Source organism: Mytilus californianus, unplaced genomic scaffold (genome assembly GCF_021869535.1).
Source record: "Mytilus californianus isolate M0D057914Y unplaced genomic scaffold, xbMytCali1.0.p SCAF_3, whole genome shotgun sequence".
Lineage (NCBI taxonomy): Eukaryota > Metazoa > Mollusca > Bivalvia > Mytilida > Mytilidae > Mytilus > Mytilus californianus.
The window spans coordinates 72,587,878-72,613,113 of record NW_026262679.1 but is presented as its reverse complement, the minus strand read 5'-3'; the positions used below and the strand labels follow the sequence as shown (position 1 = coordinate 72,613,113).

The window sequence follows — 25,236 nt, the reverse complement described above, 5'->3', positions numbered from 1 at the left end:
TCGACTAACCAAATGTTGAAATGATTTTAAATGGATGCCAATTTGATTAGATGCCGATTGGACTCTTTCTTTAGGTGCCGATTTGACTTGCACCCGTTTCTACGTATATCATTTATTGTATCCACAAAAAGTCTAGCATGAATATGAACTTCCACCAAGTAACATGCACCAGCTTGGAGTGCAATCGCCAAAGGCCGTATGTATTCGAGTTTAAATTGAGTAACCACAGCAAAAACCAAAATTTCAAAACTCTGAAGCGTTGATTTTTTTATAGCTGACATCAGAATGTCCGCTTGGTTTTTTCTCTCAATTTCTTGCGATATATCAAGACCTGTTTAATTCCGAAATTAAGAGGTCCATCTGTTCTCGTTTCACATCGTGTCGGCAGGCTTTGTTAGTCTTGTATGTTTTTTATTTCATTTTGGATTATTTGAATTTTTTTTTCATTTTGGTTCATTTGTATGTTTCGGCGTTTAATGTGGCGTCCATTTCGCTGAACTGTATACATTATTGTTTAGGGGTCAGAGGATGCCCACCTCAGGATACGGGATTTTCTAGCTGCGTTGAAAAACCATTGGTGGCCTTGAGCTAATTTTTGGTCAGGTTGTTGTCTCTTTGACACTTTCATCGTTTCTATTCTCTGTTCTATTATTTTGTCCTGATGCATATCAAGTTCAAAGTTTAAACCCCCTGCATTTGTTTGTACCTGTCCTAAGTCAGGAACCTGTTGTTCAGTGGTTGTCGTTTGTTGATGTGGTTCATAAGTGTTTTTCGTCTCTCGTTTTTTTTATATAGATTAGACCGTTGGTTTTCCTGTTTGAATTGTTTTACACTAGTCATTTTGGGGTCCTTTATAGCTTGTTGTTCGGTGTGAGCCAAGGCTCCGTGTTGAAGGTCGTACTTTGACCTATAATTGTTTACATTTTACACATTGTGACTTGGATGGAGAGTTGTCTAATTGGCACTCAAACCACATCATCTTATTTCTACTTATTGATTTTCAACTTGCAGGTTCAACTTTGATTTCATTAAATTTCATTCTTTTACTGGAACTATTGATAAACCGGGTAGTTGTCCAAAGAACGGTCATGCAATTTCGAATAATCGGGACAGTTTTGAAAATCACTTAATAAAAAATATGCAATCTACAATGCAAAAATTATTTTGTATTGGACAATTCTTCTGTAATATGAGTTTCAGCTACTGAAACTTCCTCTGACATTGTTGAACAAAATTGTAACCTTACCCTCTTAACTTGTTCAGAAAGAACCACAAATTACGAAGATTTGCCAACAAACTGTGCGAAATTGTTTCTGTATCTGTGCAGACAAGTTTAGCGAATTCACAGAAATCTTGTGTAACTTGATAAATTTTATCATACATTATCTTTGTTAATATATCGAACACTGTTGCGGTTGAGCTTGGTAAGAACAATCGGTACACTCATCATGCCGCCAAAAGACTGAAAACAGATATCGGTTGCATTATTTTAAAATGTTTTCTCTGATTTCTTGCTCACAACAAACAAAGTATAAACTCATTCTAAGCTCAAGGGTAAAGATATTTTTCGTACGTTTTTTTCTTTCTAAATATGTCATTTTAATATTTCGTCAAACGATGATGTACACTTTACAAAAAAGGTAAAATTATCGTCTTCTTCTGAGATTTTCTTTTTCCAGTTAACTCTGAATGCAATGTTTCTTTTAGCTAAAGTAATGAAGGATGTCAATTATAGATGATGAAAAGTCAGTTATTTTTTTTAATTCTTTACTGCTTGAGTTATTACTTGTAAACGTTTGACTTCGTTCTGCCACTAATGCTGATGTTGATAGAATACACGAAGTAACTCCAGTCTAAGCACCAGTAACGACAATAACCTCATAGATTTTTCAACATCATGATTTTGTTCGGAAAACCACCTTACTTTTGTTGCTAACCACTATCTGTGTTTTGAGAAAACAAGAAAAACATATCTCTTGATCTTAACGTGTTTCACCTATGCAAACAGTAGCGTTACAAGAAGCAACTAAAATTTTCAATAATGGTTAATAAGCAATTATTTTCATATCATTTTTCTATTAAAAGCTATACTGTTCAAACGTTTGATTTTTCATTTGAACCGCGGGAGGGAGGATTGGTGTCTTTGACGGGCTGTAAAACACTTGTTAGTTCTTATCTTTTGATAAGTTATTTAGAATTAAAAAGATTTCAACTCTATTATCAGGATCATTATAAGTAACTTTTTTTATAATATGTGAAACTGGAAGGGTAAAAAGTGAAAATAACAATTTATACTTTGGTGCGAACTTTTGACAAAATTAACTTTATCTTAAGACGTGTCGCTCTTTTCTTTACAACTTCAGTTAGCAACATACATTACTTGTAAATTCAACCATTCAAAACCTATCTTATTAGTTCTGCTGTTTTTGTGAAATTGACGAATTATGGCATCATATGAATACAAAACAAGTACCAGTCTCTTTTAGGTTTGGCTCTACTTTTTGTCCTTTATGGTTGTGTCTGGTCTTCAACGTTTGTATTAGGTTTTGGACTATCAAATAGTTTGGCCTTGAGCTAAAATCACAGAAGAAACATTAATTATCGAAATGTGTACCTGGTAAAATAAAATTGGTGAAATTACATAATTTGTACTTTTTTGCGTTATCGAATTTTACGTTTAACAAATATTCAGATTCATAATAATGTACATCCTTGCTGTTTATTTATTGCTGAAGACATCCGCAAGTGTAATGCTATACATACTAAGTGTAGGCAGAGAAACATGGGTAAATCTTAACTTCTCGAAGGTATGGGCTAGATGCCATTCTTCGTTTTTGTCGTTCCCTCAGGATAAAAGCTGTTGCAAAGTTTTATATTTAATATTTACCCACTGCTTTTGTGTTCGTTAAATTGGAATTCTAGCAGCATACTGGTAGTAACACTGAAAAATGCTGTTTTCTGTTAAGACACAAAAGCGTAGACGTGCATAAAACATACCTCAATGTTCAACTAAAAAAAATTTTTTTTTTGAAAGGATGGAAATGCATGTTAAGTTTCTCAAATTTCTGATTAATGCGCTATGTTAACATTGAAAAATTCCTGTCTTACGAAAATTTTGTAAAATATTAAGAACTGGCAAATTGTACCAGTCATATCCTTTTGTTTCATTGATTAAATAGATAACATCAACACGTCCAGTGTCCCGTGTGATGACCGATGAAGTTTATGATGTACAGGATATAATTATATTTTAAAGGCAAAACTATCAACAAATTTAATTCATGACATATTTGATATAAGAACGTTGTTTTATCATATAGTTATAGAGTAAATCAATATGCATTACTTTATCTTGACTTGTACATTAAGTCCAGGGAAAAAAAGCAAATCATAGTTTCAATTGTTAATCGGCAAAAACAAGTAATTTTAATATTTCTTAAATAATACTTGACAGTTGCAATACCTGCCTCTATAAATAAGTATTGTTTCATAATAACATTTGATGTTCTGACTTAATACGGAGAGAAAAAAGTTTTAACGGGTTAACAGGTGAGGGTGAACAATAATAATTACTAATCGATAAACGTAGAATCCAATAACAATGAACAGTCTATCAAAAAAATAATAAGTGTTAGCTGGAAAATCATAACTTTGAATTGTTCGAAATACTAAGGATTTTCTACTTATAGGCGAGTGACATTTTTCAAAAAGACGCCTAGTTAACGACTTTAATGCACCCACCTAACATACGGCTATATTATATATCATTCGAAAGCTTATTACCTGTACTTTCTGTTTTGCCCGGTCGTCAATAATTCGTACGGTGCAATTTGCGTTAAATCAAGGGAAAAGGTTAAAATTGAACATTCCTAAATTTTGCCAGAATTAAACAAAATGCCATTTTCTGGTACTTGTATGGAATGTTTTTTCTAAAAATGATCTAAACCTTATATAACAAATTACCATCGGTCCAAAATCAAATGCAAACTTAATTGTTGATTGCTCTATATTTACAGAAAATTGCATTTCTTAAAAAAAACTTTCAAAAATGATAAAATTGCAATAAAATCTAAATATTTTCTTAAGTTTGAATATTTGTATGTCAAAAATAGAATAGATTTATCGTTTATAAGCCGAGGGAATTTTTTCATCATTTTAAAAGAGGGACGAAAGATACCAGAGGGACAGTCAAACTCATAGATCGAAAACAAACTGACAATGCCATGGACAAAAATAAAAAGACAAACAGACAAATAATAGTACAGATGACACAACATAGAAAACTAAAGACTAAGCAACACGAACCCCACCAACTGCAACTAATATGATATAGGACAAGATGCAACCTTCTAATGAAGCTATTGCAGTTGCCCTAAAAAAACACCATCTGCAAATGGGGATCATTTTGCTTTAGTGGCTAGATAATATTGCCAATATCGGCAGATAATGATCAACCATATCTAAAAAAAAGGGTTGTGGAAGAACTTTAAGGAACAAAAAAGGTATACTTGGCAAAAATTAGTTTTCCGATGTGGAAAGACATGTTACGAAGTTTATTCTCGTTCAATGTTTGAATGAAAACTGTTTGTACCATGCGCTTTTCAATATCAAATCCGGCGAATTCATTTTGATGTTAGACCGTCATTATATACTTTATTAGTTGTTTTATTAAATATGACTGAAAATTAATAATTCAGATTAATTAAGATTGAATACCTTTCCTGAGCATACTGGTTAACGTAGTGTTCGCACATTTCGGTATAGTGTTTTAAGAAGTTTTGTTTGTCTGTCCTACTTTTTCGCCTTGGTCATGCTGTCATCTGTTTTCCGACATTACTTGGTAGAATTAAGGAAGTTCAAAGTGCACATATGGAGGTTATACGTGAAGGGATTTGTTTCATAATAGACATATTCAAATAGAGTTAAAAATAGTAATCTCTTAAAATTGACCAGAACATACCTGCTTTCAAGCTATCTCATAAAGTTAACCCCAATCTAATTAAAATGTAGATCTCTGATTTCGTTATTCTCATACGATGAATGAGCAGGCGAGTCATGATAGATATGAATTTTAGTCAGATTGTTTAAACCCATGTTTTTACATTTATACATACCATTTTGTACGTTTTTTATTTCATGAACTTATATATCATTTATCATTGTTGTGAGATCTTCGCATCATTAAAAACCCGAACGGAAAAAATATGAAAATAAAGTGAGAAAATCACCAAAGTCGCTGTCAGATCAACAACAGAGGGTTCAGTGGACAATAAATATCCATAAACATAATTTAAGATTAGATGACATAAAACCAATTAAAACATGATAAAGTAAGGCAACAGTAGTATACCGCTGTTCAATAGTCATAAATCGATTGAGAGAAAACAAATCCGGGTTACAAACTAAAACTGAGGGAAACACATCAACTTAAAGAGGAAAACAACGAAACAACAGAAACACTGAAGTGCAACAAAAAAATCCAAACGACAATGCAACATACATAGAAACTAACTATTAGATAACAACTGCCACTGGATAAATTCAACCACAATTTTCATTTCTCACAATTGTATAGGTATTTTATTTATTCTTAATGCACATGTACTATCTTTAGGTTAATATGCCAATGTCCAACCAATGCTTAACAGATGATCTACTATTTTTTTCTCTTTTTTCTAAATGTCTTATAATATTATGTGAATTTGCATTATATTGAAATTTTAATGCAAATCATGGCCAATTAAATTTGAAATAAAAGTGGTTCAAATGCATTTACATTTTCAGCTGTTTCTATTAAGCAACTTTACTTGTAACATTTAGCTGAAGTAAACATCAATATCAAAACTGCTTTGTTTTGTAAGAGGTTGCCTACTTTTACAAAAGGTAATTAATGCTGATTGGTAGATTTTTGTTGTGACACCTACACTGACAGTAATTTCGTCCTTGATACTAATAGCTATAACTTATGTACTGTTGATGGGGATTGCCAGTTTCCTGTCGAAGGTCGGTGGTTCCTTGGGCACTCCGTAGGCCTAAACCAATAAAAACTGATCGCCGCTAAATACTTTAGTAGCCAATAGTGCTGAACCGATTATTGCGTCAAACAGCAACAATTCATCAATCATCTTTATATTACAACGTATGTATATGTAAACTATTCAGGAAGTGTATGTATTGTTATTGCGAATTGCTAGAATTTCCATCTAAAAAATTAATGTAAGTAAATATAATTGCGAAGGTCTCAATTTATTTACAAGAATTACGTAGTTTGATAGGATTAAATACCTTGACCAGGCATAAAGAACATTTCAGTCGCTAGCTTATAATAATTTTCACTAAGATCCTCAGTCAATGCAAGATGCAGTATAAGCAACCAAGAAAACATATAAATATTAAAATATTGAAATATCAAAGTTTCGCTCCAAAACTTTCCCCTAAAAGCATGAATGACCTGTGTATTCTGCCTGTAACAATTTTGCACTTTTAAGATTTGTGTTTTTCAACCTAATATTGACTACATACAAATTGATTTAACAAAGAACATCTTTTTGTAGATGGCGGTATTTTGGGCAACTACATGGTTGTTATAAGTGGCTGTATAATTAACAAGAGGCGTAATTGCAGTAATCTAATTATGTCAAAAACATCCTTAGCACTAAATAAAGTATGTTATATGGTTTTATGGTGAATTACAGTTGAATCACATACACAAGTTTTGGTTTTCATGCAGTTTTGTCATTTTCAATGAAATTTCTGGAAAACGGCGCAATTTATTAAAAATCCGACATTAATATTTCAAAGTGCTTTTGATAAGTTACTATTAACATCTGTTCTAACAGATTTCCATATGTCCATAAAAAATATTATCATTCAGAAGACAGAATATGCAAAAATGCTGACATCTTGTTAAATTAGAAGTTGTCTGTCCTTGACCTTTCATTGTGATTTAACGGAAACGGCACCATACGAATTTTTGACGACCGGGCAAAAAAGAAAGTACAGATGTTGTGCTTTCGAATAATATATGAGTGAGCCGTATGTTAGGTGGGTGCATTAAAAATAGAATTTTATGGTTAATGTCACTCGTCTATTAAGGAAATAGATCTGTACCTGTGTTTGGCAAACCCTTTTGGAAGCTTTTGCCCTCAATGCTCTTCAAATTCATACTTTATTTTGGCTTTTTATCTTTTTTGATTCGAGTTTCGCTAAAGAGGTTTTTGTAAACGAAAGGCGCGACTTGCGTACAAAAACCTGTTATCTGTAATGACTTTTCTTTTGACAGGGAGAAAATGACAGATTTAAAAAAAATAATTTACTGCAATAAAAACCAAAAAATAATAATCCAAACTGTTTGCAAGAATCACAAAAACCGATCTGTCTGTATTCATATGATTTTCTAATTTCACATTTAACATGTTCACGGCAATAGAAAGTTGGGGTGCAAAAAACAACAAAAATTATTGACTTTATACAAATAATTCTCCTTAATGACCGTTATATTGTTTTGAACAATGAATACACAAATACATAGCGACATCATTTTGAAAATACTGTAAAAATTCTTATTCTGATTAGTTTAGTGATATTGAAATAAAGAGCTTTTACATGCACCGTGGTATAGCAAACATCGAATTCCCTCACGAAACCTTATTACACACTATAATGTTATAAATATTCGTGGCCTTTTTGCTATTTTTATCCATCCAACACCATTGATTTTTTTTATACAATTACTACGTCATGTAAATAATAATGTGCAAACGCTTATTGTGTAAATGTCTATTAATAACTGATATTCAGCCATATTTTTATCATCGAGGGTTTCATTTACCATAATCAAGAAAATAGTATGCTGCACCAACCAAAGCTATGTAGGTATTGTTTAAATAAACAATTTTAGCTCTGATAACAAACTGTAGCTGGTTCTATTACATATCTCGTACATTTAGATAGTTCTTACTTTCCCTTTTAAACCGTTACAACATGCGTTTTCATTGGGTCATGGAGGAAGGCAATTGCCAAATATTTTAATCAAAACTCGACGGAAAATACTTGATAACGAACTCAACATTATAAGTCATGCTCAGTTTGATTTGTAGACTAAGACCCGGTATTGTCAATTAAACTTATGCTAATGGAATGTTGTAAATGAAAGGGGACACTGACTTACTCCTACACATAAAGCTCCTTTTTTGCTTTTCACTTCCATATGCGAGTCCCCCACTTTTCAGTCCACTCCTACGCCCCTGTCATTTTCTCCCTAACTTTCATTTTCGTATCTGAAACTGAATCTTTAGTTATAGGGTCTATGAAGTTGATGAAAGGACGTATGCACACCAAAATCCTATCAAATCTGAGGTAGGCATACATAGAACGGTAAGAATTAATACTTTTTATTTTATCTTTGTATTAATCAATTAAAAATATGATGTTAATCCTGTTAGACAAATTGTGTTGCCTTCAAAGCAATCAGATATTGTATGGTATGATTATTTGAAATTCCTAGTAAATTAATAGTTATGCTGATATAACGTCTAGCAGTATATCCCTGCTCCATTTCGACTTAGTTACCAGGCGGTTGGGGGATCACAAGTGATCTGGTATGTTTTGGCGCATTGAACAACTCTCCCCTCTATGAAAATCGAACACATATCGAACATGTATACTTTTATTATGATACCGTTATGAAATTCTGGCATCTGAGATGGAGTTTTCCATTGTAGGGGATCGGATACCTTACCATAGAACAAGTGTTGTTTTTTTTCTCATATTAGCTTCTGACTAAATAGAACCATAACATAAATCGTTTTGATCCAAATCGTTATATTCAAATTCTGACATATACAGAGGACTGTCCTTATTACAGGAGGAATACTATGATAAAGCAAAATATTGCGAAAGCTTTCCCAATAATACAACTCAATACAATACAAAATTATACATCATGTACTACTATACAATACATTTGGAATACTTTATCATAATATATATGCAATTCTGAGAGAATACAACAGATGGATAATTTGTTAATGGTTCGTAGATCAAAATACCGAAGCTGCAAAGATTGGGAAATTTTCCAAAAAAAAACTATTCTCAAAGGGTTTTAATATACTTTGTTACTAAAGTAATCATGTTTGCTGCTACAGCTAGGTACCACTCAATTGTTAGGCCCCTATTACCTATGGAATGTCATCCGTTAACCTAGTACATAGGTTTAAGAATATGAAATATTCATATTATTTGAAATATTAATTTAGGGATAATGTTCTACATAACAACTTAATTGTATAACATATGTTCAGTAAGATTTATTTTTCACGACCATGGTATTTTGTCCTCCCTGCCATGGAAAAAAAACGATATCAACACTTTCCCTTGATAAGACCCGTCGGTGAATTTCAAAATTTAGGTTATGTAACTGAATAGCATTTGTTGTTAAAAATATAACGGCAACAACCTTTTGCCATGACATTTCGACCCGGTACCTAAAAGAAATGTTCACTCCTACCGTAGAAATGCGATGGTGTTCAAAACAAGAACTGTTTTAATAAATGATATCTTTGTCAATAGATAATGTATAAAACATCAAATTATTGACGAAGTAACGAAATGACTATGTTCTCTTTTTAAGCATTAAACAAGTTGCTTTTTTTTTAAACAAAAGTCAATACGTGAACCTTAGAACTTTTTTTATGCTAATTATTATTTCAACTGAACTGTAAATTATATCTCAGTATTTTCATAACCATGTGTGTGGAGGATAATATTTTCTTTTTATTGTAAATCAGGACAATTATGGCATGTTGAGAGTGGTGTTAAATATAAAGTAGGGAGATAAGGAATGTTTTAATAGTTCATTTCTGGATGGTGTTAGCTTTCATTTTTACCAGTGTGAAAGGTCAAACTACTACCAATGGATGACACTTCTAGGGTGTTTATTGGTAGAAGTAATATTTCAACTAGAATCCCTCAGTAATTTTATATATTTTTCTTTTTAAAATACATATTTCAGAGCAAGTACGATATTTTGTTTCATAAAATGTGAAAGTTTTATTCCTTCCAAATAAGACAAAATCTACTTGCTTACCATTTTATTTTGTGCCGTAAAATCCCGTTCCACCTTAGAAATGGGTTTGGATCCAGCTAATACATTCAATTTGCTGCTTATACATGTATACTTAATATACCTGTCCAAATCCGGAGCCTGTTTTTTTGTTTGCTTATTATCGTGTCTGTTTTTCGTTTATTTTTTTTGTATAAAAATATTGCCATTGATTTATATCTTGTAAAACACTGGTCAATTTGATGTCATTTAGCTCGCTTTGCTAAGACTCAACATTCGACGCCATGTTTATTGACAAGTTCTCTCATTGGTTAGCATAGTTTACCAAATATTATATTATCATATCAGTCGCAGGATAATTCGATTATTATGAAATGCGGTTCCTTAAATCAACATACTTGATAAATCTCAAAACTTTACACTGTTTTTTGCTAACTTATGTTTGTTGCCTATGATTCAGAAATTTAACAGTGTTTTGGAATTTTTTGCTTAAAGTTAACTTTTTAAGCATGGGTCCCTTTTCAAAAGTCTCCCAACTACTACGTCATATGTGAACTTAAGTATAGGGGAAATTTTGTTCGCTATGTTAAAGAAATCTTCTACTTGCTCTATTTTGCATGTGAAGACCATAAAACCGTCATCTCTATATTGACAGTGTAATTTGATGTTTTCTTTCTATTTGAACTTATCTAAGATATTTATTAATAGGACAGACAGATGCAGATATGTGTATGATGGTGAAAATATACCACCTATGGAGGGGGCGCTCCTATATCTTGTTTGTATAACTTTCCATTAAACTCAAATTCATTGTTTCTTAGAATTAATTAAACAAATGCAGTTTAATCTTTTTTGTTGAGAATCTTTAAAAATGGTTTTATATTACATCATTTAATCTCTCAATGCGTCTCGTGGTAGAGTTACACTTGATGATCAGTTGTAGGGAACATTAATTAATGTCTCCTACTAGTTGACTATTACTCAATGCCACATTAATTATTTCTAGATTAATTTAATGAATTTTTGAAAGACTGAGTGTCCATGTTTTGAATCATTATTATTCTTTAAGAATTATACGTATGGGAATCTATTTCTATTTTTTTCTATATAGATTATCAACTATATCTTTTATTACCATATAGCATATAAGTGGGGTTAAGCGATCTGTGTAAAGTTCTTTATTGCCAAGTTTTAGATATCTTAAATGATCCGTATGAAGGTGTTCTTAATTGCAGGAAGCTAATACAGATAAGAAATATAAATGTTCCGAATGAACAATAATTAGGGTTCCGAATATTCCTCCATAGACTATATTTCTAATTATTTAATATGCGTGAACCATGCAAACAAAATTGCGGGAAAGGATTGATATAGAATGTATGGGATATATGAATGTTGAACTGTATGATTTTTAATCAAAAATAAAAAGTTTAAAATATTTTTACTGAAAAGTAGATGTCAGTTTTAAGATAACACAACAGTTTATTTCATCCAAGATTTGGATCCCCTTCCATGAAAACTTCTCCTCAGATGTCATAATTTTAAAATATAATTTATCTAATTTCAACGCTCCATAAGTATTTTTTTTTATTGAACAAGATATTGTGGTTAGATAGCCTTACACTTTTCAAAGCAACGGCACATTAACAGTCGTACGAGTAAAAATCAACTCCACTTAAGGAATGACTGTAATATTTTTTCTGTCTATGAAGAAATAACATCAAAAATGTGGTGCACAGTGAATAACCCGCGTAGCGGGTTATTTTAAAGTGTGCACCACATTTTTTATGTAAATTCGAATAGACAGAAAAAATATTACAGTCATTTCTTATAATTTAATTCTAAATTCCATTTTAAACCGTAGTAAACCATGAAAAAAACGTTGATGACGTCACGGTCACATGACAAAATTATGTCTATGAGCTGATAGACAAAACAACGTCAGCCAATCAGAAGACGCGTTACATTCAAAATGAAATTATTAGTAAATGTTAGAAATTCAAAATTTCATGGTTTTTAAAACTAAGTTTGATTGTAATGCTCCTATAAGTATCCTAAATGAATAACTGTTGTTGGAATTTGTCAAATTCCTTCTTATGACGTGGATCGGTACTTATACATCCCATCATTGTTTTGTTGTGCAAAGGTCAAATATTAGGTTTTGTCTTTTATTTTTGCTTATGTACTTTGTATATATGCTATTTTGTGTTTCTTTGTTGAAACAGTTATTTAAGAAATAATTCATGGAAGCCATAGATTTGTTGGACATTTACACATGGCCTGGGCCGTGATATTCGAATTTTATCCTGAGCGTTAGCCATGTGTAAATGTCCAACAAATCTATGGCTTCCATGAATTATTTCGATTCTAATAGGACAAATACGGCTATTTAAAAACTGAAGCGAAGGTAAGATTGCCGTGTGTATGGCTGTTCTATTTTGCCCCCTGTAAGATAAAAGCTACAAATTTCAAATAAATCTAAGTCTTACATGAATTATTTCTTAAATAAGCACTAGAATAAATGTGTTCAATTCTCATAATTCTTAACCCGAACATTTTTTTTTTCGTTGGCTACTATTTACTGTCAAATCCAGAGTTGAGGGTGAGCCGCCATGTTGACTTGCTAAAATCCACAAATGTGCAAATAATGTAATGGAATAGAAAATGAAACAACACCTACCTCAAAACTTCATTTTAATGCAATATTATCCGAATTTAGGGCGTATACGTAACGGAAAACCATCAGCTTGAGAGTTTTCATTCGTTTGACGTCATGTTATGACATGACGTTAATGCGCGAAGATTATTCATGAAATTTCGCGGAATTTTATTTTATTTTGATTTTATACATTTTTTAAGCTCTTGTGAATTAATTCTTTTTGTTATGCATTATAATAGGAATAACGGTTCTGTAGATTCTTTTTCAATTTCAATTTGAACACAACGAAATCGACATAGTGTTTGCACATAGGTGAGGATACATGTAGATTTACGTGGGAGGTAAATAGTAACAGCCACCAATATGCACATCTCTGAGTCTGCGCTTAGTATAGATATATCGAGAATTTTATCACGGTATTGTTTACAAAGCGAAAGAAGCACGTCATATTAGAATTGTTTTTATAGTGATTAAGATTATATTACAATGTTGACTGCTGTATCCCAGTTTTTGACGTTTTTACTTATTATGTCTGTTTGTTTTTTCTCACACATTGTTGTCAATATATTGGAATTATATGCGACTGTAATACAAGTGAGAGGTTAAGGTAGCCAAAAAACCAGATTTAATCCACCATTTTCTACATAAGGAAATGTCTGTACCAAGTCAGGAATATGACAGTTGTTTCCATTTGTTTGATTTTTTTGAGCTTTTGATTTTGCCATTTTATTAAGGACTTTCCGTTTTAAATTTCCCTTGCAGTTCGGTATTTTTGTTATTTTACTTTTTTCGTAGGAAACTATTTTTAAATCCCCTCTTTCCCATTCCTCAGGTAACTGCTTATAATTAGCCTACGACAACGGGTTTTTTCGTATTCTACATCAGTTCGAATTTCAGGACCCTTGCCTAGAACTCCATAGCGCAAAGGGTTCATTGTCATTCTTAAATAAAGATTCAATAAGATTTAATGTAAATTTAGATTTGCCAAAAAATAATCATATGTTTTTTTTTGCAAATTAGTTCTAGGTGTAGATTGTTGTCTGCGATGATCTGTAAAGTTTTCAATGGACAGGTTTAGAAGAGTTCAAATATCATCACAACTAACGTACATAGTTCAAGATTAAAATATTGACTATGTCTTGAATAATATGAATGAAAGAGAAAAGAAAGCCATTCAAAAGAACTTGATAGATCTGATACACAATGTAAATCCTAATGATATAACTCCATATCTCTTCCAAGATGATCAAATCTCCAGATCACTGTACGAGGAACTTTTAGACCTCAATGTATCGAGAAGAAAATTATGTCAACTCTTCATACGACGTATTACGTCAAACGGAAGTAAATGCAAGTTTGAAAGCTTCCTTCGGGCGCTCAGTAAAACATATCATTTTCTTTCTGAGAAGATAAAAGAAACGTTAGCAAACATTGGTGAAAATCAAAACTTACAAACAGAAGAACAACTGATATATCGACGTAAAGAGGTATCTGAACCGAATAATGACAACCATGTAAAAACACAAACATCAAGAAACCAAGAAACAATTACAGAGCATGCTATTATTTATCAGCCAGTAAAGAAAATCAATGTTTTTACAGAAAACAGGCGTAGAATCTCAATGATGTCACACAGACTCAAACGTCTTAACCATGACGGTGACATTGATAAATTCAGAAAATTTATGGGGAAAATCAGCGACAAGTTTTCAAAGCACAAACTTGACAGGTTCAAGAACATAACAGCACGTATGAATCTTGCAGACATGAAATTCACCTCGCTCGAGGCTGAAGCTAGTTTTAAACGAGTTAACTATGACGTAAATTTGTCTAAAAATCCCATCTTTGAAGAGATGAAGTCAATGATTCCATTTACAACTAACCCACAAGTGAGCAGTATGACTTATTTAGCCAGGTATAATCAATTAAAACCCATCATGTCTTCTTCAAAGAAAATCGACAATTTTCCCCTTTATGGCGTATTGCCGTTTTCATGCAGCTAGATTAAAACAATTTTCAAATTCTTTTTTTTCTTTGTTCACAGAATTGTGGGTAATGTCGTTGTTCGTACACATAAATGAAAATAACATCGCCGTTGAGTGGATATCCACTGTTTAAAAAACGTCAAAAACAAAATCGTTGTTGAAAATATTTCCAAATGCATAAGATTCTGAAACGGTGCAGCAATTATTTGTATGTATGCAACAAAAAATGAACACAACACGTTATAAATTTCATGCGTCCGAAGCACTTTTCTGGATACATGAGATTGAACGATTCAAAACCGATTGAGTAACAGAAGATTAAAATTACTTTTCTTCCATTGTAATTTTTTTCTATAGAGCCTGAATTTGTCACTGAATTGAAAATGTCAATCCTTGTTTCAAAGAGTTAAAAGAATAAAAAACGGTTTATAAGTTGTAAAATCAAATTTTGATAACGATACGATGTAACTATGTAGTTGATTTCCAGTGGCATGAATTTATGATCAGTTCAGATTTAGTGAACCGAAAAGGAACCTTGGAATTAATCAACGGAATTACGATATGTTTGGTTCGTTTGACAAGTCTCATTCTCATCTTCCTACAAGAAAGCAAAATACGACATTAGTAATCAGATTAAGATGAAATTTCTATTATTAAGTGTCTATTTTAATAAGGGACAGTAACTGCATGCATGGTCTTCATAACACATTTTGTTATTCATAAGAGAATTAAAAGTCCGAGTTTATGGTGCTAAACCTAACTTTTAGTAACCGTTCATATCTTACAGGAATATTTCCAAATGGAGTTCTTATCCAGTAATTTTTTTTTTGAATTTCTGACAGTAACTGGTACTAGACCAGTGGCTGATAATTTATGGATATCGTAGCCCTCGGCATGCTCACTTTAATCATTACCATACGTTTATATTGAATATAAAACTCGTCTTCTTGTCTTTCATCCTGCAAATTTTTTATGACTTCTTAACTATTCTGATTAAAAGCGGTTTTTTTTAACTCGATAGATGTACTCGTATTTTGTAGATATGGATCGGCTATATCCATGTTAGAATCTCTCGATGTCGGACTAGGTTTCTTGCAGTATTCAAAACATCACGCTGAACATGTGGTACCGTGCAAAGAAACAGGCATGGTCTTTTATATTGAGGTAAACCTACTTTCCCAGAAATACGAGCAAAATCCCTCTGATGAAATTAAAAAATCAATACTTAAAACTGCCGAACTTGCCATTTCTCAGTTTTCTGGAGAAGATGAAAATGTTCAAAAAGATTACCAAAGAATGCTTATGCTAAAAATGGTGTTTTGCAGATTAGGAATAGGACTTTTTGGCAAACGAATAGACAGTGTTAAAGTAGACGATAGTGATAGAGAAGCAGCAAAAAACTATATGGACTTTATTGAAAAACCCGATATCTGGGAAGGTATGGAGAAAAGACGAAAGATGTTGTTTCAGATTGCCAAATCTGAGTTCTATAGACAACATAATCAGATTGATCTCGCTCGCATGCATGCGAGAGAAGCAGCTGGAATTGCCGAAGAAAATAAGTGGAATGCCGAATTACCTAACATAAAGAAACTCATAAACGAACTGGAAAATCATATCGAACCAATTACAAAAAAGGAAAACGAAGATATAGATGATTGGATAAACGAACTAGAGAATCATTCAGAGGAAATAGGAGAAAACAACAAATTTGTATAACGAGTTAACAGTTAAATATTGTAACATATCCTTAATTTTGATCGGAATCTCGTGGTTAAATCAGCTGCTGTTTTTGTGTAATTGAGTTAATCATTTCCAAGCAATTAAAAATTGATAAGACAAACAGTTTTGTATCTACATAAATGTAGAATCTGAATCTCAGTAAATAATATTTTCAGAATTAATATAACATTGAGATTTACTTTTAGAAGATTTATTTCGTGAATCATAACAAAACATTTATAGTTGGAAACTAGTAAATATTATTCATATAGTTACCTTACATTGGATTTGATATAGCATGAATCTCATTAAAATTTTATTAAAAAATATTTTTTCTTTTGCAAAATGTCTGTACCAAAGAAGGAATATGACGGGGAATGGTAATGTTTTGAAATGATAATCCTTTTAAGTCATTTTTATTGATATTAGCTAATACTTATGAAATAACTTTTTTTATATACCTTAAAAAAATAACATTTTTCTTTGTACACATTTTTTCTTCATATAAGAATAAGAAGATGGATTTAGACACTATCTGTGTGCAGTATAAAACTACAATAAGATTAAGTACAGTAATTTTAGGGTTGATGCGTTATTAAGGTTAATCATGATGGATGTAAAATCAAACAAATACCTATTGATAGGCTTGAAGTTGTAACCCAGTTGTCATATTTATGAATATTTTACATTACATATAACTTTTTTGTTTCCATGTGAACAGAGATAATAATTTATATATTGCAAATCATTTGATTTGTGTTGTGCTGACAAGAAGATTAAAGAGCACATCAATTATGATGACTTAATTTCGCTTGTGATTGAGAATCGCGAATAATACAAAGTAAAATTTGCGAGTCTTTAGTAATATGAAAGCAACTAACGTAGTAAATTATGCATAAAAAGCTTTTTGTGTTATCAAAAGCATGTCATTTCCCTTGCTTAGTTATCTGTTATGCATTACCAAATTTTCAAATATTCGGCTTTCAGCGTTCCCGATGATACAGTGTTTTTTAAATTTTTTTTTATTAATTTCTAGAAATACTTAAGCTGTCTGTTTATTTTAACTGAAATATAGAAGAAAATAATTATGATAAATTACCAGAATGGTAGTAGGTTTTCATATGATATGTAGATTTGCGCAAAACAATACTTTCTTGCATATGTCAATGTGACGCAAAACATAGTATATCTAAACGTCAAACGTATGATACAGCACACAACACGTTTGACGATCAACCTTCATCAGGTACGTTCGAAATTAAAAGTTTGGGAAGTCAAACATATAAAATTTACGTGAACCTTCAAAACAAAAAGGAGCAATTCCATACACAACTTCATTGAAAATATAAAGTAAAATTATTTCATATATATATATATATCATGCCTTTACCGATGCGTAATTTCGAATTTTCATTCTATAAATATTGTTATAAAATAACTTGTTGTAAAAATAAACTGCTATATTTGTCGAAAGTGGCACGTATTAATAAGCAATTTAAAGGTTGTTACCGAATTGGCATTGAGGTGTAAATCAAAAAAGCGTAAGTGCCGTAACACCATAACCCCACAAAACAAGATTTGCATGCTTATATATCTATGCCAGTATGACGCCTTTTTTACACTGCTTTTTATTGGAATTTAAACTTAACTCTGTGACCTCTATGCTCTATGCTTTTTATATTAATGAAATGGAAATTTCTGTTTAAATGATTGTATATTTTCAAAACTTGCACGACATTATTGACATTTGATATACCATGTATATCTTATATTCATATATATTTTGGTAGAATTGTCAATCTTCTGCGAACAACGACTCTAAAAGTATAAAACGGTATGACAATTTTTCCAGTAAGCAATGAAACTTTCTTACAAGCTTGTTGAATACAAAATTTCTTAAAGTTCATAGAATAACTATTTACGCACATTGTACTGTAACCATAATATGGGACCCGGACGGGTGTCACATGTGGAGCAGGATATGCTTACCTTTCCGACGCACTTGATAATACCCCCGGTTTTTTGCAGGGTTTGTTTTGCTCTGTCTGTTTTGTGTTCTGTGTACTGTTGTTTGTCGTTTTTCGTTTTTTGCCATGGCGTTGTCAGTGTTTCTTGTCGACTTATGATATAAAAATAAGAAATATGAGTTTGAATATCCCTTTGGTATATTTCGCCTCTCTCTTATTTCAATATCCTTAACAACTTTAAGCAACCCTAAGTATAGAGTTTCACGCATAAAACAACCAAATAGTTCAACACATGTTTCTGGATTACAATTAATTAAATGCGCTTGAGACCAAAAGTGCGGAAGGCAAATAAAAAACATTTAAAAGCAAAAAAAAAGTCCAACAGAACAACCAATGTCGTCTTATGTCAATGTTTCAAGTAATTGTTGCGACTTCAATTTATTTTAATACATCATTATTATGTATTTATACGATAAAAAGTGTAATACATGAGCGTTAAAAGACATTACATTGATATGGTTGGGGAGTTGGTCTTATTCAGATGAAAAGATGCATCCCGTTTAGTATGTTTAGTTAGGAACAATTGAACAAATTAAACTAAATACAATTTATCTTCTATACTACTATATTCATTTTATATTTTCCGATGATGTTGGTATTTTCTATAGCTTGTATTGCGATTAATAAAGGCGATATTATTTTACAGATGTTAAAGTCTTGTAAATCGATTAAGAAGAGACAAATAGTGTGGAGTTCATAAGACTGGAAAACGGAAATTAAAGGAGACGCAAATGATGATAAAAATATTTGCCAATAACAAATAACAACATGAACAAAACACTTCTGAATTTAAGCTTTTACGCCAATAAATGTACACTGTATATATACAGCGCATTTAATATGCAGTAAAACTGAAATTGAAAGAAAACATAACATGGTGCTCAAACAAAATAACATTTAAAAGTAATTCAACGTTTATATTTATAATATCGTCAATCAATATCTATTTATATCCTGAACAAATTATCTATTACAACACAGTCACATGATCACATTTATACATCCGGATGTTGTCAGCAGGACTATTTGAACATCATATCTGTAAGTTTTTTCCCTTTAATAACAACATGCTATGCAAAAATAATGACCATTAACAGTTCGGTCAGTCACTTGGAAATACGATAATCTAATTTAAAAGGCCCGCCGTTTTGTGTCCTGTCCATGCTGGTATCCAGTTGAAATTAAACCAAAAAACACATCTGTTACTATGACCTCTAAAGTTAAATGTTGGTGCATTATTTAGGATGTTTTGCATCTATACTCAAATTATAGCAGAGATATTTGTAAACTTTTAGGTTAAAGACAATGTCGTTAGGTGCAAACACTTCTGGATCTTAGAGATACAGAAGCATAAATTCTAATGAAAAAAAAAACATAGAAAGATAAATGATTGATCTTTTAAAAGGACCAGTTTCGTCTTTGCCTCCGGCAACAGTATAGTGGAAAACAATTCTAATAACGGGCAATGATCAGAGAAAAACCTCTTTACTTCTAATATTTAGGCATATTAATTATTCTATTCGTGACGTCTAGACAGAGAACTTTTAAAAAGTTCTCGATTGACATTTCGCGAAGTGTCTGAAAGGACTTTATAGATTCCCCACAATTTTTGGCTTGTTTTTTTTTTATCTCACTATTTATTATATTACAAGACGATTCACTGTAGACTTTTACATTAGTGTATGGACAACTGGTACATGCAGTTGTATATTATCTTGTGTTATAAATGTGTGCATCCATAACACATGAACAGTAATATGTAAATGAAGATTCTTACTTATTAGATTATTTTCATATTACCGACTTTTGACTCCGGATTATATAATTTGTCGACTGGTTACCTTGGACATCATGGTACCAAGCCAGGTAAGAGCAAGCTAAAAAAGTAAAACCAAGCTTTCGATCGGTACAATTTTGTGGGAAAATTACCTGCTTAACATTTTTTTTTCGCTACAAAATCATCGGAAAACAGTAAACTTTCCCCTCAAATTACACCGATTATATGTTTGATTTTACTTATTTTGGTTGCTCTTACTTGACCGAGTACCATGATGTCCAAGGTAACCAGTCGACAAATTATATAATCCGGAGTCAAAAGTCGGTAATATGAAAATAGTCTAATTAAGGATAAAATAAAGTACCATGATCACATTAATAGCAAAAAGCTAATATGTGGACCTAAACTAATAAACTAAGAATAATTATAAATTCATAAAATAAAACCACATGTAATATATTATGTCAATACCGTTTTACTGCACTGTATAACAGTGTTTTAAAATCAAACACCACTTTAAAATGGGAGTCTCAAAAAGTTGAAAGTAGGCGCATACGTTAAAAAAACGAACGTTCAGAACTTTGAAATAAGAGGATAAAACGTCTTAATTTTTCAGAAACATCTTTTTCTAACATGCTACGATCATAAAAGTTAAATGTCACTCCTATTTGAAAGTTCTTTAATATTTAACCCATTCACAAGGGGAATACATACAGAAGTAAAGAAAGACCAAATATGTCAAATCTGTAGCTTAAATGACTTAAGATGAAGAATACTTTCCGTTTCTTATACATTGATGAAAGATCTAAGGTCTATTTTCAAATTAAAATATCTATATCAAAATACTGACACCATTAGTAAATCTTTCAATCAATCATTAAGTCCCCATTCCATATAAATGTTATTAGAAAAATGTGGATTAGCAGATAGACGATAGATGTTTGAACATTGCTTCCTTTAAGTTTTAAAACTGTATGATTTGTTTCATTTCATACTTTTTAGATGTTTTACAACCCCAAAGAGAATTTTATTTATATCTATGTTCAGCAGACCCAAATCTGTCTCGAGAAAGAAATGATATATGAATAAATTCAACAACATTTTCGAACTCCTTGTATTCTACACATATCGCCAAACTGATTTAAATCTTATCTTCACTCTGTTACGTCAGATTTGTTTGTCGCTTCGTGTTTTATCTGAAGGCATTCAATAAGGTTTCATGAAGTCAGTATTTTTATGAACAATCAAAAACATTGTCGGTAAAATGCAAATTACTTCCGGAAATAATCGGAAATTCTAACGTTCGAATATTAAAATAAGGAGATGTGGTATTATTGCCAATGAGACAACTATCCACCAAAGTTCAAATGAAGTGGATGTAAGCAATTATAGGCAACCGTACGACCTTCAACAATGAGAAAAACCCATACCGTATAGTCGGCTATAAAAGGCCACAATCCTTTAATTTTCTTAAATTGTTATGATTTAATGCACTGACTTGATGATAAACATCTCTCAACTTTACAAAACTACTGCAAAAAAGTACTAATTACTATGATAAAAAAAAAGCTTTCACGTAATCTGGAAAGTAGGTATCAAGAAGATGATGCTGTTTTACTGACCGGAAAAACAGTTACATGTGTAGTTCGCTAAAGCATATTTGACGTTGATGAGCTAAATTGATAATATTGATTGTTTCATATTTGTTGAAATGTTCGAAGTAACGAAACTTAAATACCTAGCAGATATTATATAGATATAAGAAGATGTGGTATGAGTGCCAATGAGACAACTCTCCATCCAAGTCACAATTTGTAAAAGTAAACCATTATAGGTCAAAGTACGGCCTTCAACACGGAGCCTTGGCTCACACCGAACATGTCAATATTGAATTTTACCTTGATACAGCAAATAAAACATGTATTTTGATTATTTAAGGAACAATGGCCACACAAGGACATATTTTATGTGGCGTTTGTGAGGTTCGGGACGTCACAACAGTTGCTGAGCACTGGTGCCCTGAATGTGACGAAAGATTATGTTCCTCCTGTCTGAAGTACCACACTGCATCCAAGTCCTCAAGAAACCATGACGTCATTTCTGTCGATAACTATTCCAAATTACCACCATCCATAGCCAGTATTAAACAACACTGTCCTGACCATGATAAGAAATTCCAAAACTAATGCCCTCAGCATGAAAGTCTTTGCTGTCCTATTTGTATATCTTCTGTCCATAGAAAATGCGAAGTTCTTGCAATCGATGATATAATTAGATCATCAAAAGAGTCTTCTTTAATTGAACACATAGAAACAAGTATTGACAATATGAAATTAAATATAGATAAAATCACGAAGGATCGGGAAGAGAATCTGATTACCATCAAAAACCAGCAACAGAAATTTCAAACAGAGATAAGAGAAATTCGCGGAAAAATTAACAGTCATCTTGATAAGTTAGAGCAGCAGATTCTCAAAGAATTGCAAGTTAGTGAAGATAAAATTACCAAAGAAATAGAAAGTTTGCTATCGAATCTTACTATTCACAACGATAGTATTACCATGTTACAAAACACTATTTCCGATATTAAGAGTTATGCATCTGATCTTCAGACCTTTTTAGGAAGTAAGATGATTGAAACAGATGTAATAAAAGAAAAACATTTCTTGCATGAGTTGACAGAGAAAGGAAGTTTGGAGTGTACAGACCTTCTTTTTACCAGGAATGATAAATTGTCTGATATATTGTCTACGATTACAACATTCGGTGCCATTTCAACAGAAACAACGCCCCCTTCTATCATCATTATGACAGAAAAAGAAAACGAAGCCCAGTTGATGGCTGTTCAAATGGCGAAACCAAAATCAATTGACGACATCAACCTTGTAATAAAAAAGACACTTAACTTGCCGAAAGGAAGTAAGTCAAATTATGTCACAGGATGCAGTATTACATCCACAGGTAAAATGATATTCACTGACTTTGAAAATAATCGCGTAATAGTTCTGAATGACAGTGGAACATTAGACTGTGAAATTTTCGTGTCGAACCGTCCTGTAGACGTTACTTGTATTGATGACAAAACCGTCGCTGTCTCCCACAATTGGTCTCCATATGAAATAGACATAGCTGACATTACAACAAAACAAGTTGTAAAAGTGGTTAAAGCATCCTGTTGGTGTTGTGGGGTGTCGTACTGCCAAGATAAATTGATATACTATGAACAAGGGACAGGCATCAAGATGGTCTCACTTTCCGGGGGTAGCACATCTTCACTTGTAAAACAGAATGTAAATGGATTCTGGAATTATGTTACAACATTTGGAAAAAAGCTATATCATACTTGTCTAGAAGCAAATACTGTCACATGCTACACCATGACAGGGAAGATGGTGTGGGAATATAAAGACAAGTTTATCCTGGATGGTCCTTGTGGGGTTACTATTGACAATGAATCTAACGTTTATGTCGCTTCGCACAACAATGATAGTGTAATTATATTGTCCTCTGACGGTACCTATGCAAGAACCATATTAACGAAAGAATATGGTATAGAAAAAATCTGTGGGGTTCATTTTAGTAAAGAAAGTAATATCTTATTGATTGTTAACCAGAGAGGAACAGCTTTAATCTACGATGTGAAATAAGTTTATATAATGTTTTGGTCCAGGCGTTGTATTTTTTCTTTGAGAAAAAAATAGCAAAAATCTGATTTGGCGAAAATTGATTTTTTGTGAGTTGAAATGTAACGGATTGTAACTTCGATATAGTCTCCATTTTTTTATGAGGTGGGTATCCTGAAATGAAATATTTTATCTATCAATAAAGATTTTCAATCTAATTATAATAAAGATCTTTGATTTCGTTATGATGTTCGACGAGCACGCAAGTTCTGAACTTTGATCAGATTGTAAAGATTTTCAGTTTCGCACATGGAACATGAATATGACGTCCAATTAACATTAACAATAACTTATTTTACTGAAAACTGTTTTTTACGTTTAAAGGGTAAATTTTCACCAGAAAATCAACATTTCTGTGTTACTAACTTTGTTTCTAAAACCGACGATATATGATACCACAGGTCCATTAAATATAAAAATAAGGAGATGTGGATTGATTGCCAACGAGACAGCTATCCACAAACTTCAAATGATGGGGATGTAAGCAATTATAGGCAACCTTACGGTCTTCAACAATGAGAAATCCCCATACCGTATAGTCGGCTATAAAAGGATCCGACATGAAAAATATGAAACAATGCAATTGAGAAAACTAACGGCCTAATCTATAACACAACAATTTACGAAAAACAAAAATGACAGACATGAACCAACGACAACTACTGAACTACAGGCGCATAAAGAATGTGCCGGGGTTTAACATGTTTGAAGGCGCCTTCCCCTTACCTGGGACAGTGGTGTAACAGTACAAAATAAGAACAAACTATAAATATGAGTTGAAAAGGGTTTAACTCATCAGATCGATACAAAGCAGAAAAACATCCAACAAAAACACAACCGGACGTGGCAGGGTATTTATGAATCCCTCACAACAATAAAAAAAATTTGTACATAGAATATGCTTAATGAAATCCAAAACGTCACTACGGACATGGGCATATCGAACGAGGTGGGATATATAAATACCGTAAGATGGTGCCAAAGGGACATCACCATCTAAAAAGGGAAAATTAACAATAGGGAAAGAAAAATCGTCCCTTTTGTAGTAAAAGTTTCTGTAGATAAATCTAGGAAAGGACCTTTATTGCTGCTTATGTTTGGTTTATTTAAAGTAAGTTCCTTTCGGTAAATTTCGGCAATATATTTAGAGAATTCTTGATAATTTATCGAAAAATTACCGTCAAGATAATGGTTAGTGTTGTTGCTATCTGTTAAAAGTAATTAAGACGGATTTTTACTGAGTGTGGCCATAAACTGTGATTCCTAACAGTACAGGAACAAGTCTGCTATTAAAAGGCACAATTGGTTCCCATAGACATA

General features: G+C 32.1%; 1 protein-coding gene across 2 annotated transcripts; it reads left to right on the top strand.

The window, feature by feature from the left end:
• Positions 1-7,744: 7,744 nt before the first annotated feature.
• On the top strand, positions 7,745-24,074 carry LOC127735030 (uncharacterized). Of its 2 annotated transcripts, none has more exons than XM_052245118.1 (3): positions 7,745-7,871; positions 13,743-14,637; positions 15,748-19,099. In XM_052245118.1, exons 2-3 carry the CDS (start codon positions 13,871-13,873, stop codon positions 16,424-16,426), a joined length of 1,446 nt encoding a protein of 481 aa, XP_052101078.1. In that variant the 5' UTR covers positions 7,745-7,871; positions 13,743-13,870; the 3' UTR covers positions 16,427-19,099. The 2 variants fall into 2 exon arrangements, with proteins under 2 accessions (XP_052101078.1, XP_052101079.1); XM_052245119.1 differs by lacking the exons at positions 13,743-14,637; positions 15,748-19,099 and adding exons at positions 19,103-19,497; positions 22,172-24,074 and having other exon boundaries at positions 7,757-7,871.
• Positions 24,075-25,236: the final 1,162 nt, after the last annotated feature.